This window comes from Microcaecilia unicolor, chromosome 5 (genome assembly GCF_901765095.1).
Source record: "Microcaecilia unicolor chromosome 5, aMicUni1.1, whole genome shotgun sequence".
In the NCBI taxonomy this organism is placed as follows: domain Eukaryota; kingdom Metazoa; phylum Chordata; class Amphibia; order Gymnophiona; family Siphonopidae; genus Microcaecilia; species Microcaecilia unicolor.
The window spans coordinates 144,222,243-144,243,701 of NC_044035.1; the positions used below are offsets into that span (position 1 = coordinate 144,222,243).

The 21,459-nt window shown below is 50.1% G+C and overlaps 1 protein-coding gene and 1 long non-coding RNA gene across 9 annotated transcripts in view; one reads left to right on the forward strand and one right to left on the reverse strand.

Moving 5' to 3' along the window:
* Nucleotides 1–21,459, forward strand: part of CAMK2G (calcium/calmodulin dependent protein kinase II gamma) — a 563,068-nt gene that overhangs the window by 372,775 nt on the left and 168,834 nt on the right. For all 8 annotated transcript variants that reach the window (XM_030203383.1, XM_030203382.1, XM_030203385.1 and 5 more), the window contains exon 9: nt 10,699–10,793. In XM_030203383.1, the coding sequence (XP_030059243.1) occupies nt 10,699–10,793 (95 nt within the window). The remainder of the gene's footprint in view (nt 1–10,698; nt 10,794–21,459) is intronic.
* The window catches only part of LOC115470333, a 113,502-nt gene that overhangs the window by 23,231 nt on the left and 68,812 nt on the right, over nt 1–21,459 (reverse strand). The window lies entirely within an intron of this gene.

Genomic DNA, 21,459 nt, shown 5'->3' on the forward strand with positions numbered 1-21,459 from the left:
GTTCAGCAGCGGCTAAGAAAGCAAATAGAGGGTCACGTGATGGCAGCGACCTGAGCGGATGCCTGTTGGCTGCTCTCCCCATTCCTACTGATAAATCTGCTTCAATATGTGCTCCCCCCCACCCCCGTGACGGACCCAAGTGGTGGCGATTCGCAGTGCCAAAGGGTAGGGCACAAAGTGGTGGAGTTTGGGGCGCCCCGGAAAGCCTGCAACACAGGTATGCCAGCGAAGACCCCACGGCCTGTGCGAGAGTGCGGAGGCGTACACATGGCCAAGATGACAGCGGAACAGGGAGGATCGGGGTGCGCTGCCTCTCCACCCGTGTTCACACTACAAGAGGCAACAATAAAAGAAATGACACGGAATTTGACGGACATTTTGAATGATAAGCTGTCTAAATTACATGCTGCTATGGACAAGCTTAGGGAGAGCGTGGCCTCGCAAAACACATGCATACAACAGGCGGAGGACAGGATTTCGCAACAGGAGGATGCAAAGGCAGACATGGCCTCCCAGGTTGGAGGGCTAGAGAAATGCTGCAAACTGCTGAAGGACAAACTGGAGTACCAGGAGAACAGAAGTCGTCAAAATAACATAAGAATAATAGAGCAGCTGGAGTCTAAAGGACAGGGAAATCTGGGACTTGGTGGAGGTCTGGCTGCCCAGGGAATTGGGCCTAGTCGAGGAGGGGCAAAAGCTGCGAGTAGAGCGGGTGCACCGTGTGGGAGTGCTCCGAGATCAAACCGCCAGACCACGCCCGGTAATTGCCAGTATACTCAAGTATGCTGAAAAGTCCCTGCTTATGCTTAAGTGGTGACAGCAGAAAGAGGTGGTTTACCAAGGGCATAAGTTACTGTTATTTCAAGATTTTTTCCCCGCTTGTCTCAGACCTCCGCCAGCGTTTAGCGCCATATTGCTCACAATTATTCAATAAAGGAGTAAAATTCTCCTTGCAATATCCTGCGAGAGGTCGGGTGGTGCATGAAAGTGCCATACTATTCATGGAATCACCAGAGAAACTTAAGGCCTTTCTGGGGCGATTAACATAGAGGACCTGCTGAGGGGGCTGCGACTTTCGCTGACCCTGAGATCCTGTGTCCTGTTTTGTTGGACCTGCCTCCTGAGGAAATTTTTACACTGGCTGAAGAGGGAAGGCTGTAGTTAATTATACGAAAGCAGACTATAAGTGGTTGAGCACCCTCGAATGGAGATTTGATTTGAAAGACTGACATACAGTATTTGCCTGAGCTGCCTCATTGACTGCATTGATGACTGCTGTTGAGGTATTGGTGGCTGTAGGAGGACTGCCTGGAAGACCAGACATGGACAGGAGGTCAATATTGCAGTTTGTTGGTTTCAGGGGAGGGGAAGGAAGATTGGGTGGGGAGAGGGAGCATCCTCTAAGGGGTAGTTGTAACACTGGGTGTTGTTGGGGAGGGGAACTATGGGAGAGGGGTAGGAAGGGGTGGAAGGAGTGTGCGTGTTGGGGTCAGGATGGATGATGAAGTTGATGAGTGTAATATTTGTGCAGACTGGGCCTTGTGTGTGGGGGTGGGGATGGTCTGGGGGGGAGGGAGGAGCTGTGAGAGGGGGTGTAGGGGAGCCAGGCAAAGGGGTGGGAGGGGAGTCTTGGGGACCCGGTAGCCATTGGGAGGAGTTTATTTTTCCTCTTGTTGCTCTGCTATAATAGGGATTTTACTTGTACTGCAATAGAGGGGAGCGTGGAGAGGTGCAGCTGGGACGCCGCCTTCCCGACTGATCTGATATTAACCTAGGGCTGGCTTGCATGACATCTAGCTCTCTAACTTATGAGTAATCTGAGGATCGGCACCTTGAATGTAGATAGCATTCACTCCCCTTAAAACGCACAAAAATTCTTTCATATTGTGCTAAGATGAAGATGGATGTTATGTTGCTGCAGGAGACCCATCTCTTGCAGGTTGAACACCTCAAACTGAAGCGCAACTGGGTGGGGGAGCTAGCATTCTCCTCATTCAACAGCAAACAAAGGGAGGTAGCTATTCTGTTTCACAAAAAGCATCAGATAGCTCAGCATAGACTAATCTAGGACCCAGAGGGGCGGTTTGTAATATGGGTGGGGGAAATAGCGGGGAAGAAGGTTACCCTGTGCTCTGTTTGTGCTCCTAATGTGTACTCCCACTCCTTCTTCTCCTGGCTGCTGGCGCACCTGGTGTCCATATCCGGGTACCAACTGTTTGTGGGGGGAGACTTCAATATAATTGCAGATCCCTTAATAGATTGCTCCTCTGTCAAGCCCAGATTGCAAACCTGGCTGGACAGAGGGGTAAAGTGTCATGCGAGAACTGGGCCTCTTGGATATTTGGCGGGTATTGCAGCCTGATAATCATGACTTTACCTTTTTCTCTCAGGTGCATGCGAGACTAGACTGCATACTGCTTGACCCTTCCTTGTTGTCTCGAGTGGTGGCGGCTGATATACAGGATGGGGCAGTTTCAGATCACTGTTTGGTGTGGGTGGATGTCTCCTGGCAGCAGGGAGAGAGAACAAGGATGTGGCGCGTGAACCCCACTCTTTACTTAGATCAGGATTTTCGTCAGTATATAGCACAGGAGTGGAATCACTACCTTACAGAAAATGACCCTGACTCGGTTGACCCCATCACCTATTGGGAAGCGGGCAAGGTGGTAATGAGGGGCAAGATTTTAGCTTACTCAGCAAGGATATGCAGTGAAAGGGAGAAACAACTGATGTCTCTATCTGATCAGCTGCAAAAATTAAGAGGCCATCATATTGTGACTAGGGACGAGGGGGTGAAGAAGGCATACAATGTTATATGCCAGCAGATTAATGATCTTTTGAATAGTAGGGCCGATCAGGACATCTCCATGTACAAATTCAATATGTACAGGTGGGGGAATAAAGCGGGTAAATTATTGGCTACATTGGTAAAACAAAGAGAGGCGAAGCAGGTCATAACCAAAATCAGATCGCTAGGACGGAAGCTGGAGACTGCACAGGGGGATGTCCAGAAGGCTTTTGTGGAATTTTATAAGGCATTCTTACCCTCATGATCAAAAGCCCCGTGCTGTTTCAAATAGCGCTGGAACAGCGCGGGGCTTTACCGCACCGATGATCAGAGATAATGCATGCAAATTTAAGCAGCGCAATTATCTCTGATCATGGGGTAGAAGTGCGGGCGAATTGTGCCAAGCATGCGCTCAGCAGAATCCTCCCGCACTTGTTTGAAGGTCGGGGCTGTCAAAAGCCCAAACCTGTCAAACCCTCATGATCAACAGGGCTGGAGGTCCATGAGACCACCAGGCCCTGTCTACCCCTGCCCCGAGCAACGGGGGCTGGAGGTCCGGCAGACTTCCGATCCCCATGACGATCCCACCCCCCCATGTTCAGGGAGGCCTGGAGATCCGGTGGATCTCCAGCCCCCCCAAACCCCAGAAAATGTCAAGTGGCCGCCTGCCAAACCCTCTCCCACCCAGCCATCCAGCGAGCGACGGGGGGGGGGGGGGGGGCTGTAGGTCAACAGAAGGAAGAGGCTACGTTCCTCCTCCAACTAAAGGTAGGGGGGCTGGGAGGGGGGTTGTCCTTACTACTACTACTTATCCTCACGCTGGACCACCAGAGATCGGTCAGACAACGCTGGGGGGGGTGGGGGAGTTGGGGTGGGCTGGAGACCCACCGGATCTCCAGGCCTCCCTGAACCTGGGGGAGTGGGATCGTCGGGGGGGGGGGGACCGGAGGTCTGCCGGACCTCCAGCCCCCTGTTGGCAGGTGGCAGGTTTGATTTTGGGCCTGCCAGCATGCAACTGCATGCTGGACAGGGCTCACCATTCCTCCCCAATGATTGGCAAACCCTAACGCCAGCTCGGAGCTGGCGTAGGGTTTGCCGCAGCCAGCGACCCAAATTTTGGCGTGCTGGCCGCTGATCATTGGGGAGGAATACCTAATGCCCTGTTTAGCATGCCTTTGCATGCTGCTTGTGCAAAGAGCCCTCGAGCGCGTTGTTTCACGCGCTCAAGGGCTCTAATCATGGGGTGGTAGCAAACGCCTGCACTATGGCGCTAACAGCCACTAACGCCGGTGTTTGCTTTTGATCATCTGGGCCTCTATGACAAGGGGGAGGTGGATGTAACGCAGAGGGAATCATTTTTCAAGGATCTTAGCATACCGCAATTAATGCAAGAGCAACGGGATTGTTTAATTGCCCCATCACAGTGCTGGAGATAAGCCAGGCTATAAAGCTGCTCAAACTGGCGAAAGCACCTGGCCCAGATGGACTAGGCCCTGAGTTCTATAAAATCCTGGGTGGGAAAATCGGGCCTCTGTTTTAGGAACTATGTCATCATCTGTGTACCACTGGGGAAGGAGGAGGCAGATTAACACAGGCCCATGTGGTGGTGTTGCCTAAGCCAGGAAGGGACACGGATTTGCTAGGTTCATATCGCCCAGTTTTGCTCCTCAACCAGGACATTAAGCTTTTTGTGAGTATTTTGGCTAAGAGACTGGGGCAGATACTGCCGGAGCTGATACACTCAGACCAGACCGACTTTGTCCCAGGGCGATATGCCTCTTCTAACGTCCTACGCGCGCTGACAGCACTACAAAATGCGGGGGGTACCCCGGGAGATGCCATAATAGCGAGTTTTGATGCAGAAAAGGCATTCAATAAAATAGTGTGGGACTATCTATTTTGGATGCTCCCACAATTTGGCATCATGGGAGAGTTTCTGGGAGGTATTAGATCCTTGTACAGCCACCCAACGGCACAGATATTGATTAATGGGGCATTAACCTCAGAGTTCAAATTAGAACGGGGTACCAGGCAAGGTTGCCCTTTGTCCCCCATGCTGTTCGTGCTGTCTTTAGAACCACTAGCCATAAAAATAAGACACTCAAAGAATCTGGGCGGGATTAAAGTCGGGTCTCAGGAGTTTAAGATAAATCTGTTTGCCGATGACATGCTCATATATTTAGGCAATTCTTCAGAATCTGTTCCTACACTGGTGTCTCTTATTCAGCAGTTTGGTTCTTTTTCGGGGTTAAAAATAAATTTTGGGAAGTCCAAAGCCGTGCCTGTCTCCTCCCCATGTGCGTGCCGACAGCTGCCTGCTTTACCCTTGGCGTGGGCAGCGGGTGCGCTGAAGTATTTGAGAGTATACCTTCACAGGGATTTGGAGGCGGTCTATCGTAAGAATGTGCAGGAAAAGTTGGAGCACATCAAAATGCTATGTCGGCGGTGGAAGGATTTACCTCTAACACTGTTAAGTAGGGTAGCCTTAGTTAAAATGGTCATGCTCCCAAAGATCTTATACCCGTTGCAGATGCTGCCTATGCAGATCACCAACCTGGATATGGAAGTGTATAAGGGGTGTGTAGGCTCCTTTCTTTGGAGGGGGCGCAGGGTGCGAATAAGCTTTTTTAAACTGGCTCACCTCCGAGATAGAGGGGGACTAAACCTCCCCGATCTACGTCTGTACAATGTGGCAGCAATGCTTAGATGGATACATGCAGTGGTGTGCTGGAGCAGGCTCTCACAGGCTCACAAGAGCCGGTTGTTAAGTTTTTATGAATTTTGGGAGCCGGTTGTTAAAGTAGGGCCCTCCATGGCTACTTTAATAACTGGCTTCCAAAATGTGGGCTTGGGCCCCCTGCTGAATTCTCTTTTACTTTGCTGGTGGGGATGCTGAGCCCTGCCAGCCAAGTAAATAGACTGTTGCTGCTCCCAGCTCCTTGTTTCCAGTTCTGAGCAGTAGGCTGGGACTTCTCCAGCATGTGTGAGAAGTTTCAGCATGCTGATCAGAGCAAGACATTGGGAGTGGTGGCAGTCCATTTATTGGTTGCCAGCAAAGATATGCCTAGCGTACCCACACGAAGGGAGGGAGGAGAGAGGCAAGTGTTGCTCCCCCCCCCCCCCACCCGGCCACCCCTGGCCCTTCCAACTGCAGAGCTGGCTACGTCCGGAGAAAGAGCCTGTTGTTAAAAATTTACCAGCACACCCCTGGATACATGAATTACATACCGGGGTGGGGAGGTTCACCCCACGATACATATGGGAGGATTGCTCGTCCCCATACTCTGCTTTCAATTTGTTGCAGATGCAACTGTTGGAGAGGACTGCACTGCTTATGCCGGCCACTACGTAAGGCCTGGATGTGGTGGAGATGTCATGTGGGAGGTGCTTCGGGGCCGTCTCCTTTCTTATCAGCGGTTGATAATCCGTGCTTCCCAGCGGGGAACGGGAACTCCCGCTTTCGGGCGTGGGTGAAGGGAGGCTGTCGGTATGTGAGACACTTTGTTTCATTGGGGGGAGGGACCCCCCCCCTCATGGTTTGACCAGGCAAGGGAGCAATGGGGGCTATCCCAGTCAGATTTTTTTTCCTTTTTACAGTTAAGGCACTACTGTACATCGTTGACTTCAGCTAGGGATAGGGGGGATAGGGTTCACTCTTCTGAATAAGCTTTTCTGTCAAGAACCGGCCAAAGCTAATAAATTAGCAATCTGGTATGCAGTGAGCAGAGAACATCATCCCTGTGCGGGCTGGGGGCAACTGGTGCGATGATGGGGGGAGCAGCTGGGAAAAGACGTTACGGAGAGGGAATTGGCGGCATGTTTTGTGTTAGCGTTCAAAACCTCACCTAGTGCTATGCTGCAGGAGATGCAATTCAAACTCCTACACGGTACATATATCACTAGAGCTAAAGGACAACAAATGGGACTCTGGGACGATGATAAATGTATGCGGTGCAAAATCAGGGTGGACACCTTGATCCATCGCTTCCTGGAGTGTGTGCAGTTACAAGAGTTTTGGTCAGGAGTTCCTGAGTTGGTGAGAGGGGTAACCGGTGTGCAAGTAGAGGAGCCCTACAGTCTCCTGCTCTTGGGGGATGATACTAGCTTGTGTGAGCAGTGGATGTCCCCTTCGCAGGGCCGGTTCATACGTGTGGCACTAATGCTAGCTAGGAAAACTATACTGCTTTACTGGGTGGAGGAGAAGGCGCCACTACTACAACGCTGGAATTCAAAGATGTTACAGATGGCCAGTTGGGAGAAACAGAGATTTCGGTCTTCTGCTATGGAATGCTACAGGGTATATAGGTCCCTATGGTGCTTGTGCAAGGTGCTGCTCTATGGCTCTTAGGGTTCTCTTCTCTAGGAGGGGGGAGGGGTGGAAGGGAAGAGGGAAGGAGGAGGGGAGGGGGATAGGGGGAGGCTGGGAGGCTGGAGGGATGTCTGTTGGGTGAAAAAAGAAAATGGACAGGTTGTTTCATGTACATAGAAAGCATTGTTTTTGTTTGCTTGTAGCTGGCTAGTTCTTAAAACATTAGCTGCTGCTCCATGACTGCTCTCAGTGTTTGTTGTTGTGACATGCGTTACATGTATAAACCTGTTCTTTAATAAAGATATTTACGGAAAAAAAAAAGAAAAGAAAGCAAATAGAATGTTAGGTATTATTAGGAAAGGAATGGAAAACAAAAGTGAGCTCGTTTGAAATGGTACTAGAGTCTATAATGAACTCATTCAAACAATCAATTGCAACTGGCAACAACATTCTCCTCCTACAATTTGACATGTCCAGTGCTTTCGACATGGTCAGTCATGGAATACTATTACATATACTAGAATACTTCGGAGTTGGAGGTAAAGTTCTTAGCTGGTTCAAAGGATTCCTGACCACAAGATCATACCAAGTAACAACGAACGCGGATGTATTAGCCCCATGGACACCCGAATGTGGAGTCCCCCAAGGATCCCCCCTCTCACCTACCCTCTTCAACCTGATGATGATACCCTTAGCTAAATTACTAGCCAATCTGAACCCCTACATATATGCAGATGATGTCACGATCTATATCCCATTTAAACATGATCTAGGCAAAATCACCAACGAGATCAACCAAAGCCTCCAAATCATGCACTCCTGGGTGGATGCATTCCAGCTAAAACTTAACGCAGAAAAAACACAATGTCTTGTACTCACCTCACAGCATAATACAAGCAACTTCATCACTATAACCACTCCAAACTTTTCTCTTCCCGTCTCAAACAATCTGAAAATTCTTGGAGTTACCATTGACCGAAACCTCACATTTGAAACCCACGTGAAGAATACTACGAAAAAGATGTTCCACTCCATGTGGAAACTCAAAAGAGTAAAACCTTTCTTCCCGAGATCTATCTTTCGTATCCTGGTACAGTCAATGGTACTAAGTCACCTGGATTACTGCAATGCATTGTTCGCTGGCTGCAAAGAACAGACCATCAAGAAACTCCAAACAGCCCAAAATACCGCCACCAGACTCATATTTGGAAAACCAAAATATGAAAGTGCAAAACCCTTAAGAGAGAAACTTCACTGGCTCCCACTTAAGGAACGAACCACGTTCAAGATCTGCACAATTGTACACAAAATCATCCACGGAGACGCCCCGACCTACATGCTAAACCTCATGGACCTGCCTCCCAGAAATGCCAAAAGATCATCCCGAAAGTTTCTTAATCTGCACCCAGCTGCAAGGGATTAAAACACAAGCTTGTACACGCGACCTCCTTCTCCTACATGAGTACGCACTTGTGGAATGCACTACCAGCTGACCTGAAAACAATCGACGATATATCTAACTTTCATAAATCCCTGAAGACATATCTCTTCAATAAGACCTACAAAAAGGACCCATAGCTTAACTATACCACCTCACCAATCCACCCCATTCTGACAATCATCTTTCTATATCTATTTTCTTAGAACCTATTTCACATTCTTAATATCTTTGCATCACAAAATGTATCTGACACCCTGGAATGGCACTGCCATAACAGATCTCTGTAAGCCACATTGAGCCTGCAAATAGGTGGGAAAATGTGGGATACAAATGCAATAAATAAAATAATAAATAAATAAATTATAATGCCTTTGTATTGCTCCATGGTGCAACCACACCTCCAATATTGTGTTCAATTCTGGTCACCTCATCTCAAAAAAGATATAGTGGAATTAGAAAAGGTACAGAGAAGGGCAACGAAAATGATAAAGGGGATGGGACAACTTCCCTATGAGGAAAGGCTGAAGCATCTAGGGCTCTTCAGCTTGGAGAAAAGACAGCTGAGGGGAGATATGATAGAGGTCTATAATGAGTGGAGTGGAATGGGTGGACGTGAATTGTTTGTTTACACTTTCCAAAAATACTAGGACTAGGGGGCATGCGATGAATCTACAAAGTAGTAAATTTAATATGAATCTGAGAGGATTTTTCTTCACTCAACGTGTAATTAAACTCTGGAACTCGTTTCCAGAGAATGTCGTAAAGGCGGTTAGCTTAACTGGGTTTAAAAAAGATCTGGACGGCTTCCTAAAGGGAAAGTCCATAGACCATTATTAAATTGACTTGGGGGAAATCCACTGCTTAATTCTGGGATAAGCAGCATAAAATGTATTGAACTTTTTTGGGATCTTGCCAGGTATTTGTGACTTGGATTGGCCACTGTTGGAAACAGGATGCTTGGCTTCATGGACCTTTGGTCTGTCCCAGTGTGGCAATACTTATGTACTTAGGATCTACAATGTGCGTGGGACAGTTAGATTCCCCATCTTCCTGCTAGCCTGAAGGGGAAGGTAGATGGGAAGAAGAGCTGGAAAAGATTCAAGACATAAAGCAAAGCAACTGAGCAATGGAACTGAAGGGTGGAGGGCAAGAAAGAAGACTGGGGAAGGAGCTGCAGTGACAAATGAAGAGAAACTAGAAGCATAGAGGGTAGAGATGCTTTAGAGAGAGCAAAGAGCTGAATGGAGAGATAATTGGGGGGGGGGGGGGTGGCAGTGGAGACCATTAAAAAGCAAGGAGGAGGAAAAGCAAAGCTGGAAGAGGAAATCTGGGGAAGGGCTTGTGTCCGTGATGGAAGTGCATGTGAATGGGACTGGCAGGTTTTTGCAGGTATGTGACGTAGATTTCCCCTGAAGTTCTACATATGTGCATGTGTGTGCATACAACACGGGAGTTCTGTGGAAATGGGAGTATTGACTATAGCTATGAAATGTAGCTTGCATATTGTGCTGTGATGGTGATGCTTCTTCTGATAAGTTACTGCACAAGAAGCAGTGCAGAGTACTAATAGTACAAGCTAAAAACATTAGGGTCAGTATTCAGTGGCACTTAACCAGGTTGGAACAGCTCCTACCCAGTTAACTGTTGTTGATTGGCTCCTAACTGGATAGTGCTGCTGAATATCTGGTCAGACTACCTTGACACTAGTCAGATAATGCTAGAGTGGTCTAGGACTGGATCTAGAAGTTATCCAGGGACCGGCTATAATCAGTTGTGCTGCCCAGGATGAGTGAGGTTAGAGAAAAAACTGTCCTATTGTGCCCAGATAGCTATCCAAGCTCCAGGACTGATTATCAGCAGTACCCAGATAGCTCTGGTGGCCACCAAAGAATCAGATATGCAGCACTGGTATGCACATATGGCCTGGTACTGAATATTCTGGGTTCAAAGACACCCATAGCATCCAGTGTTTACAAAAAAAGGAGAAAAAAAAACACTGATCTCTGGGGCTGAATATTGGCTGGATTATTTTGTAGTTTGGTAAAACAGGGCACCGGATAGCTCATATTGCAGTATGTGAGCCGTCGCAGGTCTCTTATTCTTTACTGGTGCTAACCTCTTGGAATAAATTTCACTGATACATGGAAATTTCTCTTCTAGGGGTGATTCTGTATATATTACTAGTGGGTTACCCACCATTTTGGGATGAAGATCAACATAAATTATATCAGCAGATCAAAGCCGGAGCATATGATGTAAGTAAACTTTGCAATGTCATGTCTGTCTTCTCCCATCTATCAGCCACCCTCTCCACTTCACTTTATAGAGCCAGTGAGGAGTAAGCTCAGAGCTGGCCTCTGCAGCAGGTAACTTGCTACTTTCAGATGTCTGTGACACTTTTCCTTAAACTGGACTCTGCTTTCGCCTTGATTATATGTACAGTAATAAGGCTTTGGTATGTGGATTTATCCCAAGCTGCAGTTATCTTTTATGGGTCTGTTTTTTCAACTTTCGGCATGCTGACAAAGACCGCACATTCTTTTTACCGTGGGCTTTGGTCCAGTTTTGAAAACAATAGTGCATGAGTAGTTTTTGTTGCAGACTTGCCACTGGTATAAAACATACATAGGGTTTTGTATCTTTTTTCTCAGGAAAATATGCATGAAAGTTGGAAATGCTATATACACACAACACTGCCCCCCCCCCCCCCCCCCAAAAAAAAAAAATCTTAAATGCCCCAAGGGATGCCTCCTCTTAGTGCAGCTTGTACTGTGTCTGTCTGTTGTGGAACCATGTATAGACCAGGGGCGTATCTGTGTGGGGCCACAGGGGCCTGGGCCCCTTTACCGCCGCCAACCCGTCGCCGATCTTTGCTGGCGGGGGACCCCAACCCCTGCCAGCCGAGGTCCTCTCTTCCGTTGCAGCAGGCTGCAAGTTGCAAAGCTTCCTGTTCTTCTGAGTCTGACGTCCTGCACGTACAACGTTTTACATGCAGGACGTCAGACTCAGAAGAACAGGAAGCTTTGCAACTTGCAGCCTGCAACGGAAGAGAGGACCTCGGCTGGCGGGGGGTTGGGGTCCCCCGCCAGCAAAGGTAAGTGACGGCGGGGGGGGGATGGAGAGAGTCATTGGTGGTGGGGGGGGTCTGGCAATGGCGGCGGAGGGGTCGGTGGTGGCGGGGGGGGGGGGGGGCTAAAATGTGCCCGCTCCCTCTGTCTCTGGCCCCCCCTACCGCCGGAGTCCAGGTAAGCCTCTGGTATAGACCTTTATCTGTACTGAGGGAGGGCAGTTTTCATACCACCAGTTCATGCTGGTTCAATGTTTTTTACGTCTGTAAATCACTTAGAAGATTAAGGCCCACTTTTTGTTGCAGCACTGCAGATTCTGTGTGATCTCAGGCTTTACTTTCACCTCTCCAAAACTGAGGAGCCTTGGTGTTCATTCCATGTTTTCTTAGCACAGCTCTTCCTTTTATGGAAAGGGAAATGGGACTTGAAATACTGCCTTCTGGAAGAAATATCTCCTTACGTCACTCAAGAGTATACCCCTCTTTCAGCCTCGTACTATGATAACTTGCTCTTCTATTATACTGATGATATACTGACGCACATGATCTATGAAACACAACTGTGATGTCACAAAGCCCATAATGACATAAGGGTGGCAGTGGCTACATTAATGGAAAGCTATGGAGTGTAAGAATGAAGCTGTCAGAGGCACAGTACCCGTTGGATCTGTACTGCGTGCTCTGAGGGCATTGCTACCTAATTTTTCAAGCAGTGCCTGCCCTAGTTGTCTGAATTGAAAGTAACTCTGAGGCTCTATTATGTTGTGACTTGAAGGATCCATCTTGTGAATTCACTTTAAACATGATCCCTGCTGTGAGGTGACCCCTAGATCAGGCTGCTTCATTTCACTGCTGTCTGGAAATCACTTATCTTTCAAAATGCTAGGTTGTCTTTGGTGTTGCTTGATAGGTAAGGGAGCTATAAGGCATAGACCTGTAATTATTTCTTTAGAATAAAGACCAACCACAGATATAAAAATGCATTGGAGAGAAGGGGAGGAGGAAGAGATTGGCTGACTTTCTTACTGTTTACTTCTCGTGCATCACATACAGTTATAAGTACATAAGTTTTGCCATACTAGGACAGACCAAAGGTCCATCAAGCCCGGAATCCTGTTTCCAACAGTGGCCAATCCAGGTTACAAGTACCTGGCAATATCCATAAACAGTACAATACATTTTAGGCTGCTTATCCTAGAAATAAGCAGTTGATTTTCCCCCAAGTTCATCTTAATAATGGCTTTTGGACATTTCTTTTAGGAACCTATCCAAACCTTTTTTTAAACCCTGCTATGCTGTTTTTACCACATTCTCTGGCAATGAATTCCAGAGTTTAATTACATATTGAGTGAAGAAATATTTTCTCCGATTTGTTTTAAATTTACTACTTTGTAGGTTCATTGCGTTTCCCCTAGTCCTAATATTTTTGGAAAGAGTAAACAAATGATTCACATCCACCCATTCCACTCCACTCATTATAGACCTCTATCAGTGGGCAATTAACACTTTACGCTATTAAAGTGTTACTATTTTAATGCATTAATAGCGGTTTTTTTTACGTGGACACGAGCTATGCACCGCCCCTCACATTTACCTCAACAGCTCGGGTTCCAGATTTTCCCTTTCTTGCTGCCTCAAAGTCCTTTTTCTTCCCCTGTATGACCAGGCTCTGCAGCTACATGAGCTGCGTCATGCAAGAGGTTGGGGAAGTCATGTGGGTTCAAGTCCTGCAAGACTTCCCCAACTTCCTGCACAGTGTAGCTCATGTAGCTACAGAGCCTGGCCGTTCAGGGGACGAAAAAGGACTTTGAGGCAGTGAAAAAGAAGGGAAAATCTGGAACTAAGCTGTTGCAGTAGACGGTGGGGGGGGGGGGTCTGCATTTCAAAAATCCAGGGGACATGGGTAAACATAGTGAAGGGGGCATGAGAGAATCTGGGTGAAGGCTGGTGAAGGGGGCATGAGGGAAAGAAGCAGAGGGTGAGAGCGAGAGATGATTGTGTTCAGTAGGAGAGAATCAGTAGGAATGGGCGAGAGAAATGCCCAAAATGCATACCGTGATTAATCATGATCAAAAGTTTTGATCAAGTGATTAATTGCGATTAGAATTTTTAATTGTTGTCCAACCCATTTTTTTTGGGGGGGGGGGCTATCCTCTACAGCGATGTTTCTCAACATCAAGTCAAGTACCCCCTAAGTTGAACAAATTTCAACCGATTACCCCCGTGCTCTGAGCAGCAGAGATTTTAAAATGGACATTTTATTGTTAAACAGTTAACTAACTAGGCAACATACATAACAAATACAGTTCTCCGAGGACAAGCAGGCTGCTTGTTCTCACTGATGGGGTTGACGTCCTCGGCAGCCCCCTCCATCGGAAAGTTTACTAGCAAAGGCCTTTGCTAGTCCTCGCGCGCCCATGCGCACCGCGCATGCGCGGCCGTCTTCCCGCCCGAAACCGGCTCGAGCCGGCCAGTCTTCTTTCGTCCGCACTCGGTACGGTCGTGTTACGCCGTTCGTGCCCCACAGAGTCGACCTCGCGCGTCCTTTTCGACGTGTTTTTGTCCTTTTTTTCCTTGAGAAAAGTTCGGGAAGCGCTCCGGTAGCATTCCGGAACACCCTTTCGGGTTTTCTGCCCTTCCCGTATTTCTTACTTTTTGCCCCGTAAGTTTTCTTTCGTTGTCGGGGTAGGCCTCTTTTGGCCTCGGTCGAGATTTTTCTCCCTCTAAATTTTGGTGCTTCAATTTTCGCCATTTCGGCTTTTGATTTCGCCGGCGTGATTTTTCCGCCCATGACATCGAAGCCTTCCAGCGGCTTCAAGAAGTGCACCCAGTGCGCCCGGGTAATCTGGCTCACTGATAGGCACTCTGCGTGTCTTCAGTGTCTAGGGGCCCAGCACCGCCCTCAGAACTGCAGTCTGTGTTCCCTGTTACAAAGGCGGACTCAGGTAGCGAGATTAGCCCAGTGGAACGTTTTGTTCTCGGGCTCTTCGTCGGCATCGGCACCGGAGGCATCGAGTGCATCGACGTCGTCAGCGTCCGGACCATCTTCCTTGGCTGCCGCTCCATCGACTGCATCGAGGCATCGGACCTCTGCATCGGCGCCGAGGCATCGGGCGACTGTATCGACGTCGGTGGTACCGAGACTTCGTCTGCTGATGTCGTCGGACGGAGGTGCATCGTCAGGAGTGCAGGTGAGGGCTGTCCATTCCCCTGCTGGTGGCGGTGAGCCTTCGGGTGGGTCTCCTCCTACCCTGAGGGCTCCTGCGGTACAGCCCCCCCGGGATCGACCCTCTTCGGTCTCGGCCCTGAGGAAGCGACGGATGGATTCTACGTCCTCCTCGTCGGTGCCGGGGAGCTCCGGTGACATGCTTCAGAAGAAGTCGAAGAAGCATCGACACCGGTCTCCTCCCCGTGTCGGCACCGAGAGCTCTGGGTCGCCGAGGGATTCGGCACCCAGCAGGCATCGGCACCGAGAGGACCGCTCACCCTCTGTTCAGGAGGTGTCGATGCGCTCCACTCTGGACAGCCCGGAACAGCCTCCTCGCCCGGAACAGGTTCTGGCGTCGATGCCTGCATCGACCTCTCAGCCTTTCTCTGCAGCCGCCTCTAAACGAGAGCCTCCGGGCCGTTCTCCCAGAGATTCTGGGAGAGCTGTTGCGCCCTACCCCTCCGGTACCGGCAGTGCTTGCGCCTCCGGTACCGTCGAGCGTGGCGCCGGCTGGCCCATCGCCCAGGTTGAGGTCCCCGACGTCGGTACCGCGTGCGGTGCCGACCGCGGCCACCTCCCAGGAAGGCTCCCCGACTACGTCGGCGGAGGGAGCTTCGCCGATGCGGGCGAGGGAGTCTACCTCTCGACGCCCCCACCGTGGATGGGGTTCCACCGAGTCGAGCAGGGCGAGGTTGCAGACACAGGTCCGTGAACTTGTGTCTGACACCGAGGGTGAGGCCTCGTGGGAGGAAGAGGAGGACCCCAGATATTTCTCTGACGAGGAGTCTGAGGGTCTTCCTTCTGATCCTACTCCCTCTCCTGAAAGACAGCTTTCTCCTCCCGAGAGTCTGTCTTTTGCTTCCTTTGTCCGGGAGATGTCTACGGCCATCCCCTTCCCGGTGGTTGTGGAGGACGAGCCCAGGGCTGAAATGTTTGAGCTCCTGGACTATCCTTCTCCACCTAAGGAAGCGTCCACTGTTCCCTTGCACCATGTCCTGAAAAAGACATTGCTTGCGAACTGGACCAAGCCACTAAGTAATCCCCACATTCCCAAGAAGATCGAGTCCCAGTACCGGATCCATGGGGACCCAGAGCTGATGCGCACCCAGTTGCCTCATGACTCTGGAGTTGTGGATTTGGCCCTAAAGAAGGCTAAGAGTTCTAGGGAGCATGCTTCGGCGCCCCCGGGCAAAGACCCTAGAACCTTAGACTCCTTTGGGAGGAAGGCCTACCATTCTTCTATGCTCGTGGCCAAGATCCAGTCTTACCAGCTCTACACGAGCATACACATGCGGAACAATGTGCGGCAGTTGGCGGGCTTGGTTGATGCTCTTCCCCCTGAGCAAGCCAAGCCTTTTCAGGAGGTGGTCAGGCAGCTGAAGGCGTGCAGAAAATTCCTGGCCAGAGGAGTTTATGACACTTTTGATGTTGCGTCCAGGGCCGCTGCTCAAGGTGTGGTGATGCGCAGGCTCTCATGGCTGCGTGCCGCCGACCTGGAGAATAGACTCCAGCAGCGGATTGCGGACTCGCCTTGCCGTGCGGACAACATTTTTGGAGAAAAAGTCGAGCAGGTGGTAGAGTCTCTCCACCAGCGGGACACCGCATTCGACAAGTTCTCCCGCCGGCAGCCTTCAGCCTCTACCTCTACAGGTACAAGATTTTTCGGGGGAAGGAAGACTGGTCCCTATGCTTCTGGTAAGCGTAGGTACAATCCTCCTTCCCGACAGCCTGCGGCCCAGGCTAAGCCCCAGCGCGCTCGCTCTCGTCAGCAGCGTGCGACTCAGCAAGGCCCTGCGGCTCCCCAGCAAAAGAAAGGGGCGAGCTTTTGACTGGCTCCAGCAGAGCATAGCCGACATCCAAGTGTCAGTGCCGGGCGACCTGCCGGTCGGGGGGAGGTTGAAAGCTTTTCACCATAGGTGGCCTCTCATAACCTCCGACCAGTGGGTTCTGCAAATAGTCCGGCAAGGATACACCCTCAATTTGGCCTCAAAACCTCCAAATTGTCCACCGGGAGCTCAGTCTTACAGCTTCCAGCACAAGCAGGTACTTGCAGAGGAACTCTCCGCCCTTCTCAGCGCCAATGCGGTCGAGCCCGTGCCATCCGGGCAAGAAGGGCTGGGATTCTATTCCAGGTACTTCCTTGTGGAAAAGAAAACAGGGGGGATGCGTCCCATCCTAGACCTAAGGGCCCTGAACAAATATCTCATAAAAGAAAAGTTCAGGATGCTTTCCCTGGGCACCCTTCTCCCCATGATTCAGCAAAACGATTGGCTATGCTCTCTGGACTTGAAGGATGCCTACACACACATCCCGATACTGCCAGCTCACAGACAGTATCTGCGATTTCAGTTGGGCACACGCCACTTCCAGTACTGTGTGCTACCCTTTGGGCTCGCCTCTGCTCCCAGGGTGTTCACGAAGTGCCTAGCTGTGGTAGCAGCGGCACTTCGCAGGCTGGGGGTGCACGTGTTCCCATATCTCGACGATTGGCTGGTGAAGAACACGTCCGAGGCAGGAGCCCTGCAGTCCATGCAGATGACTATTCGCCTCCTGGAGCTACTGGGGTTTGTGATAAATTACCCAAAGTCCCATCTTCTCCCAGTGCAGAAACTCGAATTCATAGGAGCCCTGCTGGATTCTCGGACTGCTCGCGCCTATCTCCCAGAGGCGAGAGCCAACAACTTGTTGTCCCTCGTCTCGCGGGTGCGTGCGTCCCAGCAGATCACAGCTCGGCAGATGTTGAGATTGCTGGGCCACATGGCCTCCACAGTTCATGTGACTCTCATGGCCCGCCTTCAAATGCGATCTGCTCAATGGACCCTAGCCTCCCAGTGGTATCAGGCCGCTGGGGGACTAGAGGACGTGATCCACCTGTCCACGAGTTTTCTCAAATCCCTGTATTGGTGGACGATTTGCTCCAATTTGACTCTGGGACGTCCCTTCCAAATTCCTCAGCCGCAAAAAGTGCTGACCACGGATGCGTCTCTCCTGGGATGGGGAGCTCATGTCGATGGGCTTCACACCCAAGGAAGTTGGTCCCTCCAAGAACGCGATCTACAGATCAATCTTCTGGAGTTCCGAGCGATCTGGAACGCTCTGAAGGCTTTCAGAGATCGGCTGTCCCACCAAATTATCCAAATTCAGACAGACAACCAGGTTGCCATGTACTATGTCAGCAAGCAGGGGGGCACCGGATCTCGCCCCCTGTGTCAGGAAGCCGTCAGCATGTGGCTCTGGGCTCGCCGTCTCGGCATGGTGCTCCAAGCCACATACCTGGCAGGCGTAAACAACAGTCTGGCCGACAGGTTGAGCAGGATTATGCAACCTCACGAGTGGTCGCTCAGTTCCAGGGTAGTGCGACAGATCTTCCAAGCGTGGGGCACCCCCTTGGTGGATCTCTTCGCATCTCGAGCGAACCACAAAGTCCCTCAGTTCTGTTCCAGGCTTCAGGCCTCCGGCAGACTAGCATCGGATGCCTTCCTCCTGGATTGGGGGGAGGGCCTGCTGTATGCTTATCCTCCCATCCCTCTGGTGGGGAAGACTTTGTTGAAACTCAAGCAAGACCGAGGCACCATGATTCTGATTGCTCCTTTTTGGCCGCGTCAGATCTGGTTCCCCCTTCTTCTGGAGTTATCCTCCGAAGAACCGTGGAGATTGGAGTGTTTTCCGACCCTCATCACACAGGACGAGGGGGCGCTTCTGCATCCCAACCTCCAGTCTCTGGCTCTCACGGCCTGGATGTTGAGGGCGTAGACTTTGCCTCTTTGGGTCTGTCAGAGGGTGTCTCCTGCATCTTGCTTGCTTCCAGGAAAGACTCCACTAAGAGAAGTTACTTCTTCCATTGGAGGAGGTTTGCCGTCTGGTGTGACAGCAAGGCCCTAGATCCTCGCTCTTGTCCTACACAGACCCTGCTTGAATACCTTCTGCACTTGTCTGAGTCTGGCCTCAAGACCAACTCTGTAAGAGTTCACCTTAGTGCAATCAGTGCATACCATTACCGTGTGGAAGGTAAGCCGATCTCAGGACAGCCTTTAGTTGTTCGCTTCATGAGAGGTTTGCTTTTGTCAAAGCCCCCTGTCAAGCCTCCTACAGTGTCATGGGATCTCAATGTCGTTCTCACCCAGCTGATGAAACCTCCTTTTGAGCCACTGAATTCCTGCCATCTGAAGTACTTGACCTGGAAGGTCATTTTCTTGGTGGCAGTTACTTCAGCTCGTAGAGTCAGTGAGCTTCAGGCCCTGGTAGCCCAGGCCCCTTACACCAAATTTCATCATAACAGAGTAGTCCTCCGCACTCACCCTAAGTTCTTGCCAAAGGTCGTGTCGGGTTCCATCTGAACCAGTCAATTGTCTTGCCAACATTCTTTCCCCGTCCTCATTCCTGCCCTGCTGAACGTCAGCTGCACACATTGGACTGCAAGAGAGCATTGGCCTTCTACCTGGAGCGGACACAGCCCCACAGACAGTCCGCCCAATTGTTTGTTTCTTTTGATCCCAATAGGAGGGGAGTGGCTGTAGGGAAACGCACCATATCCAATTGGCTAGCAGATTGCATTTCCTTCACTTACGCCCAGGCGGGGCTGGCTCTTGAGGGTCATGTCACGGCTCATAATGTTAGAGCCATGGCTGCGTCGGTAGCCCACTTGAAGTCAGCCTCCATTGAAGAAATTTGCAAAGCTGCGACGTGGTCTTCTGTCCACACATTCACATCTCGTTACTGCCTGCAGCAGGATACCCGACGCGACAGTCGGTTCGGGCAGTCAGTTCTTCAGAACCTGTTTGGGCTTTAGGATCCAACTCCACCCCCCGAGGGCCCTGTTTGTTCTGTTCCAGGCTGCACTCTAGTTAGTTGGTAAATTTTTTAGGTCAATCTCAGTTATGTCCTCGCCGTTGCGAGGCCCAATTGACCATGGTTGTTGTTTTGAGTGAGCCTGGGGGCTAGGGATACCCCATCAGTGAGAACAAGCAGCCTGCTTGTCCTCGGAGAAAGCGAATGCTACATACCTGTAGAAGGTATTCTCCGAGGACAGCAGGCTGATTGTTCTCACAAACCCGCCCGCCTCCCCTTTGGAGTTGAGTCTTCCCTTGAAGTGTATTGTTTTGCTACATACTGGACTGGCCGGCTCGAGCCGGTTTCGGGCGGGAAGACGGCCGCGCATGCGCGGTGCGCATGGGCGCGCGAGGACTAGCAAAGGCCTTTGCTAGTAAACTTTCCGATGGAGGGGGCTGCCGAGGACGTCAACCCCATCAGTGAGAACAATCAGCCTGCTGTCCTCGGAGAATACCTTCTACAGGTATGTAGCATTCGCTGTAACTGCAACTGGCATACAGACCAAGACACAGTTGGCATGTTCTGTTACATTTCACCAGTGGCGTAGCCAGACTACCAATTTTGGATGGGCCTGAACCCAAAGTGGGTGGGCACAAAATTTTCTCTCTACCCACCTCCCCCAGCAAAATTTAGTCACGCTAATCAGATGCATTTGTCACACAGGGTAAAGTGCTGCTTTTCAGTGCATCAGATTTCAGAAAATTTATTTAATAGCCTAACACCCTTTTCAGTGAGCTTTCAGAGGCCAAAACCTCCTGCCTCAGGTCAGTATAATGCTGTTACGGTATCCTCGCCTGACCTAAGGAAGGAAGTATTGGTCTCTGAAACTTCATTAACACAGGTACCATATTACTTTATCCTAAATTAAAAATAAAATTATTTTCTTTACCTTTCTTGTATGGCCATTTACTTTTTCTCATTGTGTCGCTCCCAGTCTCTAGATTCTGCTTTCCTTCATTTTCACTTAACTCTTCTGACACGGTTTCCTGGCCATTTCTCATTTTTCTCTCCTTTTTCTTTGCTTTCTTCAATATTTTTCTGCCTCTCTCTCTCTCTCTGTCCTGATTTAATTCATTCTTACTATCCATTCTTTAATTTCCTTCATCTACTTATGGCTTTTCATCTTTTTCTCACCCTTGTTCTCCCCATGCCCCTTCCTCTTATTCTCCAGTCTTTCACTACTCTCCTTTTCCATCCAGCAGCTCTCTTCTTTCTCTCCCCATCCTTCCAGTCTCCCCTCTCTCGCCCCATCCTTCCAGTAGTCTCCCCTCTTTCTTTCTGCATCCTTCCATCCAGTGTCACCTCTTTCTCCCTACCCTTCCATCCAGCGTCTTCCCTCTTTCTCTCCCCATCCTTCCATCCATCTACCCTCTCTCCTGATCCTTCCATCTAATGTCTCTCTCTCCCTCTTTCTAACCAGTGTCTCTGTATCACTCTACCCTTTTCTGTTCAGTGTCCCTTCTCTCTCCACATCCTTCCAGTCTCTCCCCTTTCTCTCTGCATCCTTCCAGTCTCTCCCCTTTCTCTCCCCATCCTTCCATCCAGAGTCTCTCTCCCCATCCATCCGTTTTCCCTCTTTCTCTCCCCATCCTTCCATCTGTTTTCCCTCTTTCTCTGCCATCCTTCCATCTGTTTTCCCTCTTTCTCCCCATCCTTCCATGTTTTCCCTCTTTCTCTGCCATCCTTCCATGTTTTCCCTCTTTCTCTGCCATCCTTCCATGTTTTCCCTCTTTTCTCCCCATCCTTCCATGTTTTCCCTCTTTCTCCCCATCCTTCCATGTTTTCCCTCATTCTCTGCCATCCTTCCATCTGTTTT